The sequence below is a fragment of the Plutella xylostella genome, chromosome 12 (genome assembly GCF_932276165.1).
Source record: "Plutella xylostella chromosome 12, ilPluXylo3.1, whole genome shotgun sequence".
In the NCBI taxonomy this organism is placed as follows: domain Eukaryota; kingdom Metazoa; phylum Arthropoda; class Insecta; order Lepidoptera; family Plutellidae; genus Plutella; species Plutella xylostella.
In genome coordinates, this window is record NC_063992.1 from 10793214 (window position 1) to 10812826 (window position 19613).

The following is a 19613-nucleotide window of genomic DNA, read 5'->3' on the forward strand; positions in this document are numbered from 1 at the left end:
CTTTGCAGGCCATTGCGAAGATGGGCTTCTGTACCTGGTACTAGTTATTATTCTGTGGTATTACATAGGTACGTACAGTATCATTTTGTGAGTATTTAATTTACACCTTTAACTATAATATTCTGTACCCATGAGACATGGGACAAGCCATGTCCAGCAGTTGATTGTGGTACAGACGATGATTATGTTTTGATATACTTTATGTAGGTTTGTAAAAGGCAAATGTATTACATACTTTTAGATTAATTATATCAATTTTAATAAAGAAAACCGTTTTTTGTTAGTAATTCTGCATTTATTTAGGTATTTTCGCGACATCTACATGTGCATCAAAACAGAAATTAGTTGTTATCCTGACTGTAATCTAAAACACTTGTAGTGTAGACAATAATCTTTTATTAAAATGGTAACGCAAAAAAATACATGGGCTATTTCTTAAAAAACTGATAGTAAAATGCCAGCTGCAGTGTTTTAAATGAACTTTGAACTGCAAATACGTATTGGTAATTATAATGGAAAGTGTATCAAAATCAAGTGGGGGAAACATAAATTCATACTTTCACGTACTGGATCTGTTAGACATGTCACATTACTCTGTACTGCTACCGTAGCATCATCGACACATTAGCAATTAACAATCCATAAGCAGCGTCGCTTGCTTTTCAAACATCTGTCATACATGCAAAAAGGGGAAGTCGAATGGAGGTGACTCACGGAGTCATTCTGAACAAATTTTGTAAAAAAATAGTTCTCCATAGTAAAAGTCGTTACCAATACAGTTTCTATGGAAAACGATTTTTTTCCGTGAATTTTCAAAACTGTACAACAAAGGTTGTTCATAATGACCCCCTTTTGGTTTAGTATACCCTTTTTTGCAACACCCTGTATTCATAAAAGTTACGTCAGATTTTACAAACGAGCGACGCAGCTTATGGACTTTCAATTGCTAATGTTCCGTGGTAACCCCACTGTTCTGGTAGATATGTGCTAGGCTAACGGCTCTGGTCTACGCAAGCGGGTCGGTGGTAGTAGCCCCGCTACGTCTAGGCGGGCGGGTCCTTCTTGGCGCCGCTGAGCACGATGTAGGCGGAGTGCGTCTCCTTCTGCTTCTCCTGCAGCAGCGCCAGCGTGTTCAGCGGCGTGTCCGTGGAACTCATCTTCTTCATCAGCTGCGGGGGAGGAATTGTGCTGTTAGTTTTGGGTTTGGCTTTATTCCTGGATGTTCAGAAGAATGACAATAGATGGATTGCGCACATTTTGACGGCCCGCCTAAGAGCAGCGGCCCTAATGTGTGCTGAAATTGGACAAATATTTTGTATGTTGTATTTTATACGAAATATCGAACCCTATGACTGGGTAGCGGTTGCATTTTCATAATTGGGTGTTATACATAATGTTTTATACGTCTTTACAATGACGAAAAGGGATTGCTTCAACACAACCTCTGCGCAGTCTAGCAGCGAATGGACAACATTTCAAAAAACTAAAGCTGCTATAAATCGAAAACCATTTCGAGATCTAGCTCTCAAGGCCACAAAAAAAATGTTTTTGTATTTTTTGGATGTATCATTTTCGAGAAAATCATAAAATAGTAAAAAAGTGCTGATGACGTCATGCATCAGGTGCGATGCATTTTGATGATCAAAGCCTATAGATTTAAAAACAAAGTAACTGTCACTTTCATTTTTGATTGACGTTGACGTTTTATCGAGTCGTTGTTGTTTATTTGGGTCATTTTCATAAATTCTGTTCTGACACTTTCTGACTTTTTTTTTATTTATCATATAAAATGGTTAGTACTTATTAAGAGATGACCTCTATTTAATATGTCCCAGAGCATGCCACCGCCTACACAGCTGAAAAAATGCTTCTGCTTATTTTTTTACATGATAAGTACCTACTTTGTATCATCAGAAATATCAATGTCATTTGAAAATGACCCATTTGTTGGTTGGCATGTAAACAAAGTTTAAATGTCACTTGTCAGTGTCAATTATGTTTTTTTTCGAGACTAAGGCAATAGACAAAAATAAAACTTGAGCCTTATATGTGATGTCACTTCCGGTTTTAAAATAATTAACTTTAAAAAAAAAAAAAAAAAAAAAAAAATTAATGTATATACAAAATAAAAAAATACGGGTCCTCTAATTTTTTATAACCTTTCCGAATAGCTAATAAAAATATAGGGTAAAGAAAATGAAATGTTGTCCATTCGAATGGAATTCTCTCCTCAAACCACCTACACACTACTAAATTTACCTACTTTCATTCCTTTCTCATACATTTCATCTTGCCTAAATCCACCGTAGCCGTAGCGTAAATTGGTGACCCCGACGTGATGGAAAGAGTCACCCCGTGTGTTGTATCCTGCAGTATGTATTTATCACCTACCCGCTAAAAGACCACCACAACGCTATCAGTACACCAGACTCACCCCCTCCTGCACAGCCTTCTTGATCCGCTTCTCCTGCTTGTTCTTGCCGGGCCCCTTGCCGTGGAACTTGTGCGACAGGTAGCGGAACGCCTCCTTCGGGCACAGCGGCCGGCCGTCGTCGTCCACGTACTCCAGCTTTATGTTCGGCTTGAAGGCCTTCTCTCTGAAGTCTTGGAGAGGGCCGGAGTAGCCGCCCCGCTCGCGGCGCCCGTGCTTGTCGTCGTCACTGGGAGGGAATAGGTAAGTTAGTGGTATAAATAAAATGCATTGGGGCGATGGGAGAGAGACCATACATGTAAAGTAAGTTTCACAAAACCTTTATAAATTGTATTTTTAACCGACTTCAAAAAAAGGAGGAGGTTCTCAATTCGTCGGGATATTTTTTTTTTATGTATGTTCTTTTATCAATGTAAAATCTCCTATTACTCGTCATTGCCGCCTCTAAAACCTTATAAAAAATAAAATAAATTAATAGTCATTTATTTCAGGCTAGACACCCATTTTACAAACTTTAATAATAAATATGTCTATTACATAGGTAACGTCATCGTTATTTTCGATTTATGTATTATTGTTATTATCTCTCTGAAGCCGAAAATTGCATATCTCACGCCTCGCCCCGTGCACTGCAGTGACTCACCCGACACTCTTGTCCTCGATGGAGTAGTGGGCGGCGTGCAGCGCGGCGCGGGGGGCGGCGCGGGGCGCGGGGGCGGCGGGCGCCCGCTCGAGGTAGCCCTTGCTCAGCGCCAGCTGCAGCGCGCCGGCCACGCCGCAGCCGAGCGCCGGCTCCGCGTCCAGGGCTACTGATGAACCTGCGGGAGAAAGGATACAATAAAACAATCATAGGAAGTGCAAAATAAGTACAGTACAAGGCAGAGAAATCTGACCCTTCTTAGAATTTTTGCTATGAGATGAGAGTCAGGTTTCTCTGCACATGACCGTACCTCTTCGATAAACGCGTCACCAGTCTGTACCGGTTATACGTCCGGCGCATCCTAAGCAGACGACAACTGGCAGCTAACCTGATGAATTAGTCAATCCTTTCACCCGGTGACTAACCCTAGTCTAAAGGATTCTAGCCCTCCTCATCCAGCCACCGCACTATATTATGAGGGTGCCAAAAACAGGTGGCTGGTAATGATTGAATGCGGAAAGCTATACATCCAGTGGAATTGCTCTGGACTCACTAATGAACCTAGGCGTCTCGCCTAGGTCGATTTCAATGAAATTTGGCATGAAGTTATCTGACACCCTGGATTATCACATAGGCTATTTACCGCGGAATTCCCACGGGAACACTTTTTAAGGCGAAGCAAAGCTCGCCTTAACAGCTAGTATAAACATAAAAGCAAGCCCATACCGGCGGCGATATCGGGCGGCTGGTCGCTGTGCACGTCCACGCGGCTCCACGCGCCGCCCGCGCCCGCGTCCTCCTCTATGGACTCCTCTATCTCCATCTCCTCGCGCTCGAAGTCCTGAGGGGAACAGGGTTGTGGTGTTAGTTTTATGCGACCTTTAGGTCACGTGACTTTTCTTATCATAGGGCTTGTACACAAAACTGCGTTGCGACTTCGCATCGCAATAACCTGCGACAGTAATCAAACATTTACCACAAAAAAACAGAAAAAAACTGCGCAGATTTTTGCGTAGGTCGTAACGTGTATATTTGTAGTCATGATTTGTATTATGAGCGTTAAACACAAATAAGCATGATACATACTTATTAAGGCAGTTGAACAACCCAAACGGACAGGGTGTAAAATTTAGCCTTCAGGAATACAGCCGCTGGGAATTCATTGTAAAAACTGTATTGCAAAAGCATTCCTTATATGTATCGCACACTATGCTTTACACTTACTATGTATAACATCTGGCCGCGGAGCAAAAGTCGCTGTGCCTCAATGTAATGCACGTTTTCTGTCAGTTTCAATAAAATATCTATCGATAGCAGACAGTTACTATCATAAGATTTTGACACATAAAAAGTTGTATTCTGTCAACATCATAAGGATAGTTCTCGGATAGTTCCATAAGACTTTGACTGTTACTGTTAGCTATTGATAGATATACTGCCAGTTTCTATAACTCTATCTATCTATAACTGGTAGTTACTTTCATACAATTTTGACAGATTGTTACTTTTGATTATGTCAAAATCGTATGAAAGTAACTGTCAGTTATGGATAGATAGAGATATAGAAACTGGCAGATAGAGACTGGTACTTTTAGTGTCTACATACCATAATATCCGTCTTCACATCCCTATTCCCGGCCTGCCCGTACGTGGGTATGTCTCCGAGCGTGCGGCAGAACTCGGCCGTGGCGTCCAGCGTCATGCTGGACCCGGGCTCGGGCTCCGGCAGCGGCTCCTCCTTCACTGCTGATAGAATGTCTTCCACCTGAGGAGGGGAGTTAAGGAACTTAGTTATGGGAACAGTGGGATTTGATAAAGTTTTATAATAAATAATGTAATTAATGCAAGATTAAGTAAACCGATCAATGATGTCATTCGTGCGTGATATACCAGTCGGTCGCTATTCGTCTATTGCGGGAACGACGTGCTATAAACTTCTCTCTTATCATTCGATGATGAGTTACCGCCATGGCTGCCATTTTGTTAATCTTAACAATAAAGATAGTCCCTCGTGCTTAGCTTACGCCATTGTCCAAGAGCTATCTATGGATAGTACCTGTAATGATGACCCTTAAGGGCTCCACCTCGTCTTCATCAGCTGGTGATGATGATGACAGCACGTACCTTGGGCAGCGCGGGCGGCTGGGCCTGCCTCAGGCGGCGCGCGCGGGCCCCACCTCGTCTTCATCAGCTGGTGATGATGATGACAGCACGTACCTTGGGCAGCGCGGGCGGCTGGGCCTGCCTCAGGCGGCGCGCGCGGGCCCCACCTCGTCTTCATCAGCTGGTGATGATGATGACAGCACGTACCTTGGGCAGCGCGGGCGGCTGGGCCTGCCTCAGGCGGCGCGCGCGGGCCCCACCTCGTCTTCATCAGCTGGTGATGATGATGACAGCACGTACCTTGGGCAGCGCGGGCTGCTGGGCCTGCCTCAGGCGGCGCGCACGGGCCAGAGCGGTCTGCAGCTCGCCGTCGGGCTCCACCTCGTCTTCATCCACTTCTAGTTCCTTCTTCAGGAGCTCTGGCTTTACGTCTGGAATTAAAGCGTTTTGTTGAATTAGGTTTTGTTTTCCACTAAAAGGATTCCACTAGAAGTTTTGACACTAAATTTGGCTTAGATAGATAGATGGCATGCCTCAGGTTTGCTATAACGCGATTCAATGCTCGGTTTGTATAAAAAAAGATCCCGGCGAATTGAGAACCTCCTCCTTTTTTTGATGACTTTACAAACCGAGCATTGCATCGCGTTCTAGCAAACCCGAGGCATGCCTCGCCGAGGCGTGCGACAGGTTAGGTTGCTTCATGAATATCTTTAAATAATCTATCATGATCTTTTTCATAAGATATGAAAGTATCCCTCACCTGTGTCGTCGGTCTCGAGGGGCGCCGCGTTGGGATCGTAGTCGTCCACGTCTATCGGCTCTTGCTTGGCGCGCTTGCGGTGTTTACCCTGCAACCAACATCATTATTGTTAAACTAATATACTTTTTCTTCTTATAGTGTCTGGGACAAACACTAGGGCTAAACTATGACATCGTGGTGAGATTAGCCAGTTAGATTAGTTATCAATGCCTGACTGCCCAGGATGCGCCGGGTGTATCTAATATGTAAGGTACAGTCGATACGTCATCGTCACTTAGGCCGGGGTCTCCTATTTACGCCGAAGGGCGCGTCCAGCGTCACGCCGTAGGCCGCGTCACAATGCTCACTATAGAAATGTACTGATGCGGTCTCCCTCACACGCCGACGTTGGCGCGTAGATGTAGTGAGCATCGTGACGCGGCCTACGGCGGTGACACTTGACGCGACCTACGGAGTAAATAGGAGACCCCGGCCTTAGGGAGTCTCTTTTCGTGCACCACTTAATAAAAACACAGGATCATAACAGTTACTACTGTTCTGGCAGACTCCAAATTATGTAGTCCTTTATAAAACTTTTGTTTTACCTAAAAGGATTTTTTCATTTGTCCATCTAAACGGTTGAGTTCTTCATCCGTCTAATATTTCAGTATATGCTGTCTCTCTTATCATGTAAACCCCTTCTAATGCCTAGTTTCACCATAGTCTGTTAGATCATTAAATTCTTGATAGATGTGTCAAAAACATTACCCTCCTCCTTCGGCAGTCGGGTAAAAATCAACTTACTAATCCCTTGTTCTGATCTAACAAAGTATGGTGACACTGGGGCTAACCCCCCCAACGTACCTTCCTCTTGACCTTCTTGAACTTGGCCTCCATCTCCCTTTCGTCGTAGTAGGCGGAGGCGAGGCGCGGCGCCGGCATCGCCAGCGACTCGAGGATCCTGTCGGGCCGGCTTAGGCGCTCACGCATCTGGAAACAAAAGTACTATTATAGTTTACGCTTTTCGTGAGCTTTGCTTTAAGAGGTGGGAATTCCTTTGGTTTACGGTCAATTCAGACGTACCACAACCATACCACAGCCACAACCACACCACAACCACGCCGTGTGGTCGGGCGTATATTTTGTATTGAAAATAAATATAACAATTCACACGTGCCACATTTACAATAATTGCCAAATTTCTAAACTATTCGTGCTATAGGATAAAGGTATCAGCACCTGCAATCTGGGAACAATATGGATCCTCCATAGGAACTATAATAGCTCGATTGGATAGTTAAATGATAGACGCTGCCCGCACCATTTTATATAGCGTCGAGTGGAAATATTTACATACGTAAATGCTCACGATCACGACTATAATCCCCGAAGGGGTAGTCAGTAATCAGTAGCGATCATTGAAGCCAGCTCGTCTACGGACGCTCCGAAATATTTTAAATATCTATAACACTCACCATAGCCTGTTTAAACTTGAGCGCTTCAAGCCCGTCTTCATCCCCTATGACGAAGCCCTTCTCTTTATTCGCCCTCTTCCCCTGGTCGATCTCCTCGTCGTATTTAGCCAGTACTGGCTTGCTGTAGCCCAGCGCCAGGGCCTCCATGTCTTCATCGTCGTCGTAGGCTTTGTAGCCCGTCTTAGCCTTCTTGCGCTCCACTAAGTTCTGTGGAATTAGCAGGTTTATTTAATTTATTATATTATAATATTACAATTTGTAATTACAAATCTACAATACTGAACCGCCTTGCCAGTTTGGAATGCACACTTTCCATTCCACTAAAAAGCACTGGTATTCTATTTCAAAACAACAAAAAAAATATTGGAGTGAAACAATCTAGAAATCTATGGGTGCAGTGGACCACCATGGTAAAGAAATGGTCCAAGCTTAAAAGCTGAAGTTTATCCAAGACAGTCGAGACACGTCGTCGACACAATGTATGCGATAATGCGCTTGAAGTTATCTCAATAATATGCGAATTTCATCCATTTAGACGTCGGCGATATGAGTCATAAATGGGGAGAAAAACTAAAAGCTAATCACAGATGGCACCTTAGGCGACTGTGCCTAATTTCCCAGTTCTAATTGGTAGGTTCATTCGCCATTTTTTCTCCCCAACAATGTAATTGGTCAGAACCAGAAAGGCACACTCGCTGGTGCTGCCAAAGTTTCACTTGGTTTTGCATTGACAATGAATATGAGTATAATAACGATGGTCAGGCGTCATACAAGTTGCTATCCGGCTCGCTGGTACCGACCTTCTTGTACTTCTCGTCGTCGACGATGTTGACGTTGACGAGCACGTCCTCGGCGTCCTCCGCCAGCACCTCCTTGTCCGCCAGCGTCAGCACCACCTCGCTCTCTTCATCCAACTAGAAAGGAATAAAATCATTTAATTCATTTCACACTATACTCTGTCCATTTTATTATTGGTTTTTTGACATTTGAAATCCCATACATATTTGATGACTGCAAAGGAAAACCAACTTTACTTACCAGACATAAGGAAACGTCAAAAATAAAATAATATAGTGGAAGCTCTATAGAAACAACATAACAGCTTCATCTTAGTGTGACAAAACCTACAGCCGGTCTAGCGTGTATTAGCGGGATGGAAGGATCGGCGTCAGTCGCTGCCTGGCCAGGGAGCAACGACGTAAACAGGGTGCTAACTCATTTATTATTAACAATACTATTAATTAGTCAGCCGCGTCCGCCCCGCTGGCGTCATGGACGCGGCTTAAGAAACACATTACCTCACTGATCACACTGATGACCTGGTTACAGATTAATAGACCTTAGTGTAATGTATTCTACAGTTGCTAGTGTCCTCTACAGTAGCTGATTGGACCTGATTATGATGATAGGATAAAGCTCTGATGAATGAGTGGACTGTATTTATGGTATGGAATATTTGAATGTGCTTTTTACAATGGTTAAGTTGTATGAAATGATCGTGCGTCCGAAAGAGAAGAGAGTCCGGACAACCGAAGATGACGTAGTGTATGATCCCCATAAATAAAAGGCTTGCTGATAAAATTATTAGGTAATTATATTATTGAGCGTTGTTGCTGCGATGACCGTCGCGTCGGTAAGAAAGAGCAAACGGAAATTGTCGGCAACTAACGCCATCTAGTGCAATAAGCTGGAAAACAGCTAACTAAATGTATTCATCAATTTAGTTAAATTATATATTTAAAAGTAACAATAACTGGCAGATGAGAACTTTATAAAAAACTTATTAAATAGTTTAGTAACTAGTTGTAGATTTATATATATTTTTTATTATTTTATTTATTTACTATATACTTATTTATTTAATGTTATCTTGCTCTGATAATGATAGTGACAACGTTTATGAATCTTTTTCCTCTTCATCTGAGGATGAATTAAACAGTATCGAAAAAACCGACAGTGATGATAGTTTCCAAAGCTTACCCGCACTTAGTGATCTTCTTAGTAGTACCTAGTACCTTTTCTGGATTGAACAACTTTAATGTTGTTCATATCAATGCGCAAAGTATCCCGGCACATTATTCTGAACTGATAGCAACATTTCATGGTAATAAACATATTCACGCTATTTTAGTGTCCGAATCGTGGTTGAAGCCGTTCCATTCCTCAGCATCGTATAGTTTACCAGGTTTCAATCTGATTCGCAATGACCGTACAGGCTCTCGCGGCGGAGGAGTGGCAATTTACCTACGTTCACATATTCCTTTCTCGATAGTAAATTTGTCATCTCAGCCGCCGCCAGACAGTGCTGGTGAACATCTACTGGTCGAAGCAACCTTGTCTCACACTAAAGTTTTAGTAGGTGTTTATTATAGTCATTCCTTAAATGTAAACTTTTTCAATTCATTTGAAAAGCTTTTAGAAGACTTTATTCCAAACTATAATCATATTATTATTATGGGTGACTTCAATACCTGTCTTCTCAAGAATGACTTGCGATCTTCTTCCCTCACTTCCATAGTCAAAGCTAGCAATATGACAATTTTACCTTCAGGTGCTACACATCATTATCCTAATTCTGTCCCATCTCTGTTAGACCTATCGCTTGTTTCTTCCCCAGATCATGTTGTGAAGCACGGCCAGTTTGGAGCTGATGGTTTCTCATACCATGATTTGATTTATATTTCCTATAAAATACGCCCCCCTAAGGCAAAATCAAGAATTCTTCTGCAGCGCCATTTTGGTGGTATGAACGAACACAATCTGTACAGCGATGCACAGAATGTCAATTGGGACGCTGTTCTGAATGCAGGCACTGTTGATGAGCAAATTTCTGTCTTCAACTCTCTCCTCATTGAGCTATATGATGTTCATGCACCCATAAGGTCAGTAAAGATGAAACATCTACCTGCACCCTGGCTCACTGACGAAATAAAATGTCTCCTTAACCAAAAAGCAGCAGCCAAATCCCGGTACAAAATGAAGGCTTCAGCTCAGAACAAGACAAGGTACATAGAATTACGAAATCACTGCAATAGGGTGTGTAGGGATGCACAGCGACGCCATATCCATGATGCCGTCCAGAACGGAGATCCGGCCAAAGTTTGGAATTTTCTTAGGTCACTGGGAGTTGGCAAATCACGTTCTGATTCGATCCCTCAAGACTTAGACTTGGATAGTCTCAATAAACACTTCACCTCTGTTTCAGCCATGGATAGTGGTACTAAGCAAAGAACTCTTAATCACCTCTCCTCAATGCCAACTCCTGACTTTACTCCTTTCAATTTTAGTCAAGTTACTGCTTGTGACGTTAAGAAAAGCATCCTATCAATTACTTCGAATGCAGTCGGTAGTGACAGTGTAAGTCGTAAAATGATTCTTCCCATAATTGATATTATCCTTCCAGTCATAACCCACATCCTCAATTCCTCTATCTCCTCCAACACATTTCCATCCTCCTGGAAAGAGGCGCAGATTATTCCGTTACCTAAAAAACCCAATCCCACTATGTCCGACTACCGCCCCATTTCCATCCTCCCTTTCCTATCCAAAGTACTTGAGCGTCTCGCTCGACAGCTCAGTGATTTTCTAGTGAAAAATAACCTAATGAACCAATATCAATCTGGGTTCCGACCTGGGCACAGCACAGTCACAGCACTAGTTAAAATCACAGACGATGTTCGCCTAGGCATGGAAAATGGTCAGCTGACTATTCTGTCACTACTTGACTTCAGTAACGCATTCAATGCAGTAGATTTTGATATCCTCCTCGGGGTACTGCGATCTCTTAACGTATCTCCAACGGTAATTGACTGGTTTCGTAGTTACTTGCACGGACGCCGGCAACGAGTTCGTATTGATGACTCTGACTCACAGTGGTGCAATACCCTGGCTGGTGTCCCGCAAGGTGGCGTGCTGTCTCCGCTTCTTTTTGCCATCTTCATAAATAGTATTTCTGATAATTTAACTTCTTCCTACCACCTTTATGCAGATGATCTTCAGATCTATTCCCTTGCTTCTCCATCTGAATTGCATAATGCCATTTATGACACTAACTGTGATCTAGACCGAATCTCAGAGTGGAGTTATAACTATGGACTAAAAGTAAATCCATCAAAAACCCAAGTCATCATTTTAGGAAGTTCTCGTCTACTATCAAAACTCGATTACGGACAGCTGCCAGCAGTCCTATTTGATGGCGTCCGTATTGAGTATAGTAAAAAAGTGAAAAACTTGGGCATCATTATGGATAGCTGTATGACATGGATGGCGCAAGTGGGAGAGGTTAGTCGGAAGGTGTTTGCTTCGGCAGCTTGTCTGCGCAGACTGCGGAACTTTCTCCCAACAGCCACCAAAATTGCGCTCGCACAATCTCTCCTTCTCCCTATTCTTGATTATGCCGACAGTTGCTATCTTGATTTAACTGAAGAGCAATTAAATAAACTTGAGAGACTTCAAAATGTCTGTATACGGTTCATATATGGATTACGCAAATATGACCATGTTTCTGAATTTCGTCGTAAACTCAAGTGGCTCCCTATTCGCCTTCGCCGGAATACACATATTCTCTCTCTGCTTTATTCGATACTGTTTAATCCGTCTTCACCTTCATACCTTAAGGAACGTTTCGAGTTTCGCTTCACGACACACAATAAAAATCTACGTTCCACTGAAAATCTTCGTATAAATATTCCGCCCCATACAACTTCTTTTTTCTCCAACTCTTTTACAGTCCAAGCCATCCAACTATGGAACGCTCTCCCTTTAAATATAAGGCAAGCGCCATCTCCTTCGTCTTTTAAACGTATGATCAAAAGTCATTATCTTGAAGAACAAGTTGAGTCTTAGTTAAATTATTTTTATTTTAGTTATTTAAATTGTCAGAGCTAATATATATTTATAATATATATTATTTTATTTAATTATTGTTATATATTTATTTATGTATGTATTTATAATTATATATGTATTTTATATGTTCAATAATTTTGTTTGTTTTTAGTTGTTAATTTCGTAATTATTAAGTACACCTAAGTGCCCTTTTCCAATGTTTAACTTTTTATCTATAACGGTTGTCTGGAAGAGATCGCTCTTAGCGATAAGACCGCCATTTGTGCATGTATGTTAATTAAGTTAAATTTAAGTTATGTTTCATGGTGTGCAAATAAAGATTATTATTATTATTATTATTAAATGTATGTAAGTATAAGTGGAATAGATTGATATGGTTCGAGTTCAGGCGACTGCCGCTAGATGGCGTTTTGCATATGTTTGTTAACGTGTACTCACGGCGTCCAGGTCGTGCGCCACGCGCAGCCCGCGCAGGTGGGCGGGCGTGTAGCTGGCGGCGCGGTCGGCGCGGGTCTCGGCGGCCACGAGCGCCGACACGCCGAACACCTCGTCCATCTCGTCCAGCATCGCCGCCTGGGGGAATGGAAAGAATAAGTCTATACAAACGAGGTTACTATTGAGCATAATTATAAGTCGCAGTATTACTACTGCGAACTAACTTGTCAACTGCTAACTTGTCAGCCTGTCCTCTGCTGCATATAGGCCTCTCCCGAGAAGCGCTAGAATAAGTTGTCTTCGTCCTTCCTCATTCAGCCAACACATCTTACTTAATTCTTAGTAAAAATCCTTTATGAAGGATGTAAGCCCCTTCGAATAAGGTGTCAAACTCTGACCTTAGGAGAAGGCTACTATTGCTTGAAGAAGGACGAAGTTTCAGGGTTGCTGTCTTACAAACGGTACGTTTTATACAACGACAAAGACTCGTGGTAAGAGCAGCAACAATAGGTACATTAATAAAATACAATGTGTAAACAACTGACCCTCTTAGCAGCCTCCTGTTTCTGTTTCTGTATCTCGCGGGACTTGCGCACCCAGGCCGCCGCGTCCTCGTCGTCCGACCCCGCCGCGCCCAGCCCCGCCGTCTGTAGCCTGATGGGTATTGGGTATATTATATGGGTAGTGGGATGGTCAGTAAAACAGAGTATAATTTAGGTCTTCCCGCTGTTTGTTACCTGATGAAGGCATTATAGAATTTATGACACATTCATAAAATACCTACAATAATCATTTTAGAACGGTAATTTATAGACCTGTCGTAACACCGTTGAATAACTGCCTCAAGTTGTTATAAAATCATAATGATCACTTATCAGCAGCCATCAATCATCCATTGCAGAATAGGCAAGGCGAAAGATTTTGAAATCCTCTTCCGTAATGCAGATAACCATCTATTGTTTACAACAAAACCTTTATTTCGGTAATAAACTTAAGATTTTGGAAATTTAAAGCCATTTTTAAAATCATTTTTAAATACTGCGCGAAAACAGCTCGCCGTGTCATGGCGTCGTGTGTGACGTCACACTTACGTACGTCAAATTTGTTTACAACAGCAAAGTAAACAAACACTGCGTATTTTTTGTGTTAAATATGAATTCTAAAGTTTATAAGTGGTGTGCAGTGCCTCAGTGCAAAAATACATCAATAACGACACCCAACAAGGTGTTTGTACAATGTACATGTCCCATACAAGAAAATAATAAGAGATAAATGGTTAAAGCTTGCACGGCGAAACAAACTTCTACGAAACAAACTTCTTCGGCGAAATAAACTTCTACGAGTTTAAAACGAGTTTGATTGCTACTTAGTCATATTTATATCTAGTGTTAAAGATAACGTAGCTAGTCACGTAGCCCGCAGAGCCGACGACCGCTGGAGTACAAAGGTTCTGGAGTGGAGACCTCGTGTCGGCAAACGGCGTGTCGGTCGCCCCCCAACCCGTTGGTCTGATGATCTGCGGAAGGTAGCGGGAAGCCGCTGGATGCAGATGGCGGGTGACCGTTTGGGGTGGCGATCGTTGGGAGAGGCCTATGTCCAACAGTGGACTACAGAAGGCTGAGAGAGAGAGAGAGAGAGAGTTAAAGATAAATACTAATAAAATAAACTTACAAAGTTTATTTCCGAATTTAGAAACGTGAAAACCTACGTTTCTAAATTCGGAAGAGCAAAATTCTTTATTTGTTGCAAGGAACTCGCCCAACATCAATAAATCGATCCTGGGCAAATTTGCACTGTTTGCCTTCACAAAACCTGGTTCCATTGTTAAAGATAGATTCGTGTTATAAAGTCGATAAATCACAAAAACAAATATAAGTATATCAATCGTAACGCGCAATCTGGGCCCCAAGTCTGCTAAAGAATGGCGGCATAGTTGTGTGTCGGCAGCATGGGTTTCGCACTGTAGGTATTCATTATCTGCGTTTTAGGAAACATTTATTGCATCTTTTTTTAAGAACTAAAGTTAATAAAGAGTAATAAGTGTTAAGTGTTTCATATTGCACTACTGGGACTGGGACTCACTAACCAAGAGAAAACAGATACCTAAAGTCGGAAAACCATTCAGACATTGAGCCGCCATTCATTAGCAGACTTGAGGGCCAGTATGTAAGGTAATCAAAACACAGTGAAGCGTACATAAGTATGACGTCATGCGCTGTGATTGGCGTTTCAGTCAAAATGGCCGATTGCAGTATTTTACTCTTTTATTTTATTGAAAATCTTATTAATCTCAATTTTTTAAATAAAACTAAATCAGTTTTTTAAATCCTTTGAATGTGTATTTTCCTCTAAAGTCATTAAATCTTTGATAATGTAATACTGTCGACACGCCTATTATCCCTTGCAAGCTACATTATTTTTATATGATGTCCCACATGTCAAAAGTAACAATACTGAACCAACAACCCAACTCACTTCTGCTCAATAAGTCTCTTCTCCTTCCTCTCGCTGAGTTTCTCCCGTATCTTCTCGCTTTTCTTCTGCTGCGCGATGTTGGCGGCGGGAGCGTGGTAGAACTCGCCCAGGTCGTCCTTGAACTTGCCGTCCTCTGTGAGACGGATTTAGTATTTATAGTTAGAAAAATAAACATAAGTTAAGCACTATACTTGAGTATGGAATGCTATGTGGTTGGCTGAATTGTCACTGAGCAAAACTTTAGTTCAGGCTTAGATGGCCTCCCTCTCGTGAGAAAGTTAATCGGACACACGGAGCGTTTTCTCGTGTACACATAAAACACACAAATTTTAAAATGTTACATCTAACAACAAAAATAGGCAGCCTTTCCTTTAGAGATAACTTCCACCAGCTAGTATCGAGTGACATTTACCATCCTTCAAGAAGTGGCATAACAGCATAGCATATAATATAAACTACAATTTCATTGGATTATTGACAAACCTGTAGGCTTCTCAGCGGCCTCTAGCGGCTTGAGGCCGAGCTTCGCTCGCAGGCGATTGGTCTCCTCCACCGAGAGGCTCTCCTGATTGGACGAGGCCGCCGCGGGGGGCGAGGGGGGCGCCGCCTCCACGCTGCGGTCCCTGGGGGTGAGAAATAAGTCATTATTCAAACAGCTATAAAGGCAAAATCTTCAAATATTTCATTCAGCAACCAGTAGCCTGACCTTACTAAGCATAATATGCAAAAAAAATTAACCTGATAGTTTTCCTATTATCTTAATTCTCTGCTTATACCCAGAATAACATCAACTATCGTCTATTTTATATTCGTATTTAAGGTCGGTGGTCAGCTCCTGAGGTACAAGGATGTCCTGAAAAGGCACCTCAAAAGATGCGATATCGAACCCGCACATTGGGAGAGTTTGGCAGCACGACGTCCCGAGTGGAGACGATTGGTGAAGGCTAGGGTGGCTGGTTACGAGGAGCGCCGCAAAAAAGAATTAAATGCAAAGCGTGATGCACTGAGAGACCGGCCACCTGCGGCCATCATCTACAATTATGAACGCGGTGTTCTTACTTGTCCACACTGTGCGAGGAAGTTCACCGCCAAAATTGGCTTTATTAGCCATCTTAAGGTGCACCAGCGCCAGAATTAGGTTTTGGCGCTGGTGCGCCTCAGGCGTCACAGTAAGTTAGGAGTCGATGGCAGTCGCCATGGCCGAAATCGGTCGGAAGGTCATCATTCGTGCTGCAAAAACTAATGTTGGAAAATTCTCAATTTTAAACAGAATATGTAGACAGCATAACGAACTTTTTGTAAAAGACCCGCAAAAATATGATCTGTTTTCATGTCATTAAGAAAAATTCAAAAAAAAACTTTTATTAAGTAATTCATAAAAATTTATGTAAATTTTGTTTTTGTTAAATTTTTAGTTTTAACTTGTATAAATTTAAGTTATATGCCGGCTATTAAAAAAAAAAACAAATAAAAATAATGTGTTGTGTTTTTCTGTAATTGGATGCCCACTGTGGCATGTATTGTGATGTTTCTTTTTATAAATGTAAAGTGTGTGTCTGTTGAAAAACCTAATAAAGAAACATATACCACTCAAGTCAAAATCAATGAAGTCACCATATTCCCAAATTACAGCTACCACATTACTCCGAGTTACCTGTCATCTCTTTCCCTCGTGCGCTCGTCCCGCTTGCGTCTGTCCCGCTCCCTCTCGGCGCTGCTGCTGCGTCGCTCTGACCCGTTGTCCTGCAGGTGGGAGTCCAGAGGCACCTCCTCCACTGCAACAATGTTATAGGGACACATATTTACTAGTGATCAAGGACTTAAGTGACGGACTACCAGGAATTGGACAGTTATACCTATATTTATCACTGTCATACTTTTTATAGGTAAGAGCAATGAGATTGGTTTCAGCTTCTGCCCATGATTTCCATTATCGTATACAGTAGAACCTCTGTACATGAACCTGAAGGGAGAACCCTTTACTTTAACTTCGAGTTATACATTATTGTATAGTTTTTGACTAAGATATTATGATAATAGGTGGATGACAATATGAATTTCGAAACTTATGGATATTAGGATCAAATCATCTTGTTCCTTAGATTAGGTAGCTTTACCAAAATGAATATACCTATGTATTTACTTTTAACAAAACGAATTTATGTATTTCCCCTCATAAAATGTATCTCCATACAGTGATGTTAATTACAATGAAATACAAAATATCTCCATGATTTAATCACTGGAGGTGGCATACATTGTATAAAAGTTTTGATTCAATGGTGTTATTCAACAGAACCCACCCTGTAAAACACTCCAGTTCTCTTAATGAGAAATTACACTAAACTGTGCACACGTTACATGACAAAAGACACAAATAATGAATTCAAATTTCAGACTATCTTCAGTTTGAGGCTTTAGAGCTACTTGACTAGTTCGGCCACATCACAAGACATAAACTTTTTATGGCAGACAAACCAAAATACAATCTTTAAAAGTTATCCTGTTGAAAGTTAACCCATAAATGCCCTATTAATGCCCTATTATGGACTTCTTAAAAAAAAAACATTGGTTTTTGTCCTTAACTAGGTAATTGGGATAAAGTTCAAAACTATGTGGGATACATAATAATTTTGCCCTATTAAGGGTTAACAAAGTGGTAGGTATGATGTTCAACAATGAATATTTACAGCACAAGTTTGCAAGATGTCTGATGGAACTGCTCATCATCAGCCAATATCTGTCACTGTTGGAGACAGGCCTCTACAAACAATGAATATGGTACATAACAGCCTATGCAAATCAGTACCTAAATTATGTTTAGACCTAGAAAATAAGTGAAAAGTCCCCTATTGAAAAGTTTCTAAAACAATTAAGGCATCACGGACCAAAACTGAAAGAATATGTAATAACACTGTTTAGTTTGTGTAATAACACTGTTTAGTTTATGGTATAATATCCTTGCTGACCTGCTGTGCAGCATCAGATGCCATGAAAAGGTGTGAAAGCGTCTGCCCCAAGAATATTATTAACTTTAGATAGGAACACAAAACTTTCCTCTTAACCCTAGTTACCACAGCTTGGAGTAAAAATATCATCATTGAGAGCCCATCATAATTCACTGCTTTAGATAAGGAGCTCTAAAACCCTCTGTCCTCAGCCACTACTGGCTACCTGTCAAAGATTGTTGGTCCACGGAACCAGAGGGCTTCCCACACTAGGTACTTAAAAAAAATACTATAGAGATTCAAAGAAAAAAGAATAAACTTTAATCACTCTAGTCCAGTAGTTGAGAGGTCTTATTTTTTATCCCATCTGGTATTTAAGGGATTATAAAAGGAACTCATAAAAAATAAAGGCTGAATGTCTGAAATTGACTCAATGTAGTAGTTATTACAATACAAAGAATAGAATTGGATCTTTTGAGAAATTCAATGCTAGAACAACATGATGAGTATGGTGACTATGATATTTATTACTTCAAAACAATAGAAAAAAAATTATACAGAATTTCTTTGAAACAAAACAAATGTTACAGTCGTGCTAAAGACAGTTTTCCACACCTACCTTTGTAGCACCTCTCCTCTCACATGAATACCAACCTGAATGCGGAGTGCAGGAGTCGGTGGCCGAGCTCCATTGCCACCGAGTCTGAAATAACCACCAGAATATGCCATTATCTAGTCAAACTGAAAGCCCACCTTCGCCTTTCATAGCCTGATTGTTTACCAACTAGCTCTTTTGACATCCTATGGCTTATTTTGACAAATAGCATTTTTGAGATAGAGGTTAACAAGAAAAGGTTATCAAAAGCGAATGGTGCTTAATATCTATGTAATATTGAAAAAGCGACAACTCACCGTCAGGGGAACGGTCCTTCTTGCGGTCCTTGTGCTTCTTGTGGTGCCTCTTGCGCTCTTTCTCCTCTGTGTCTAGAGGTGAACGCGATCGACTCCTATGCTTCTTTTTCTTGGATTCTTTCTTATGTTTTTTGGAACCCATGGTAGATTATAAGTACTTAGATCAATCAAATAGTGAAATCAGGAGCTTTCCTACGAATCTAATTTATTAAAATGCTCTTTAGAAAACAACAACCACGCAAAACACGACAAATTTGTCAATTTCTGTCACAGACAAAAAAAAATATTTTTACCAAAACTCTGTGTACTGTGTAGTTGGTCTATGCAAAACTTACACACACTTTTTGTAAGCGATTTTTGACATTTTCTATACGTCTGTCAGTGTCAGTAGCCTAGCCACTAGCCAAATTTTAACACATTGATGGACACTAGATTAACGGTGAAACTCATAAAAACGCACAACATTTTTGTATGGGAGTTGTGTGATGATCTGCTGGTGCACATGCCGGCACACTGCCTAGACGCAGTAAAGAAATCACGACGTCGATGACCGTTGTGTGCGTGTGAGTTCACACTTTTTTCTGTATGAAAAATTATTGCTGTGTGA

The 19613-nt window shown here is 41.4% G+C and overlaps 1 protein-coding gene across 1 annotated transcript; it reads right to left on the reverse strand.

Annotated features, from left to right (window-relative positions):
* Nucleotides 1-273: 273 nt before the first annotated feature.
* On the reverse strand, nt 274-19238 carry LOC105393407 (U4/U6.U5 tri-snRNP-associated protein 1). The gene is made up of 16 exons (XM_048624660.1): nt 19007-19238; nt 16801-16921; nt 15630-15769; nt 15147-15279; nt 13217-13325; nt 12675-12809; nt 8189-8302; nt 7389-7595; nt 6778-6894; nt 5935-6022; nt 5475-5605; nt 4678-4836; nt 3798-3912; nt 3075-3249; nt 2435-2660; nt 274-1169 (listed from the first exon to the last, which is right to left on the reverse strand). Exons 1-16 carry the CDS (start codon nt 19146-19148, stop codon nt 1044-1046), a joined length of 2238 nt encoding a protein of 745 aa, XP_048480617.1. The 5' UTR covers nt 19149-19238; the 3' UTR covers nt 274-1043.
* Between the last annotated feature and the right edge of the window lie 375 nt (nt 19239-19613).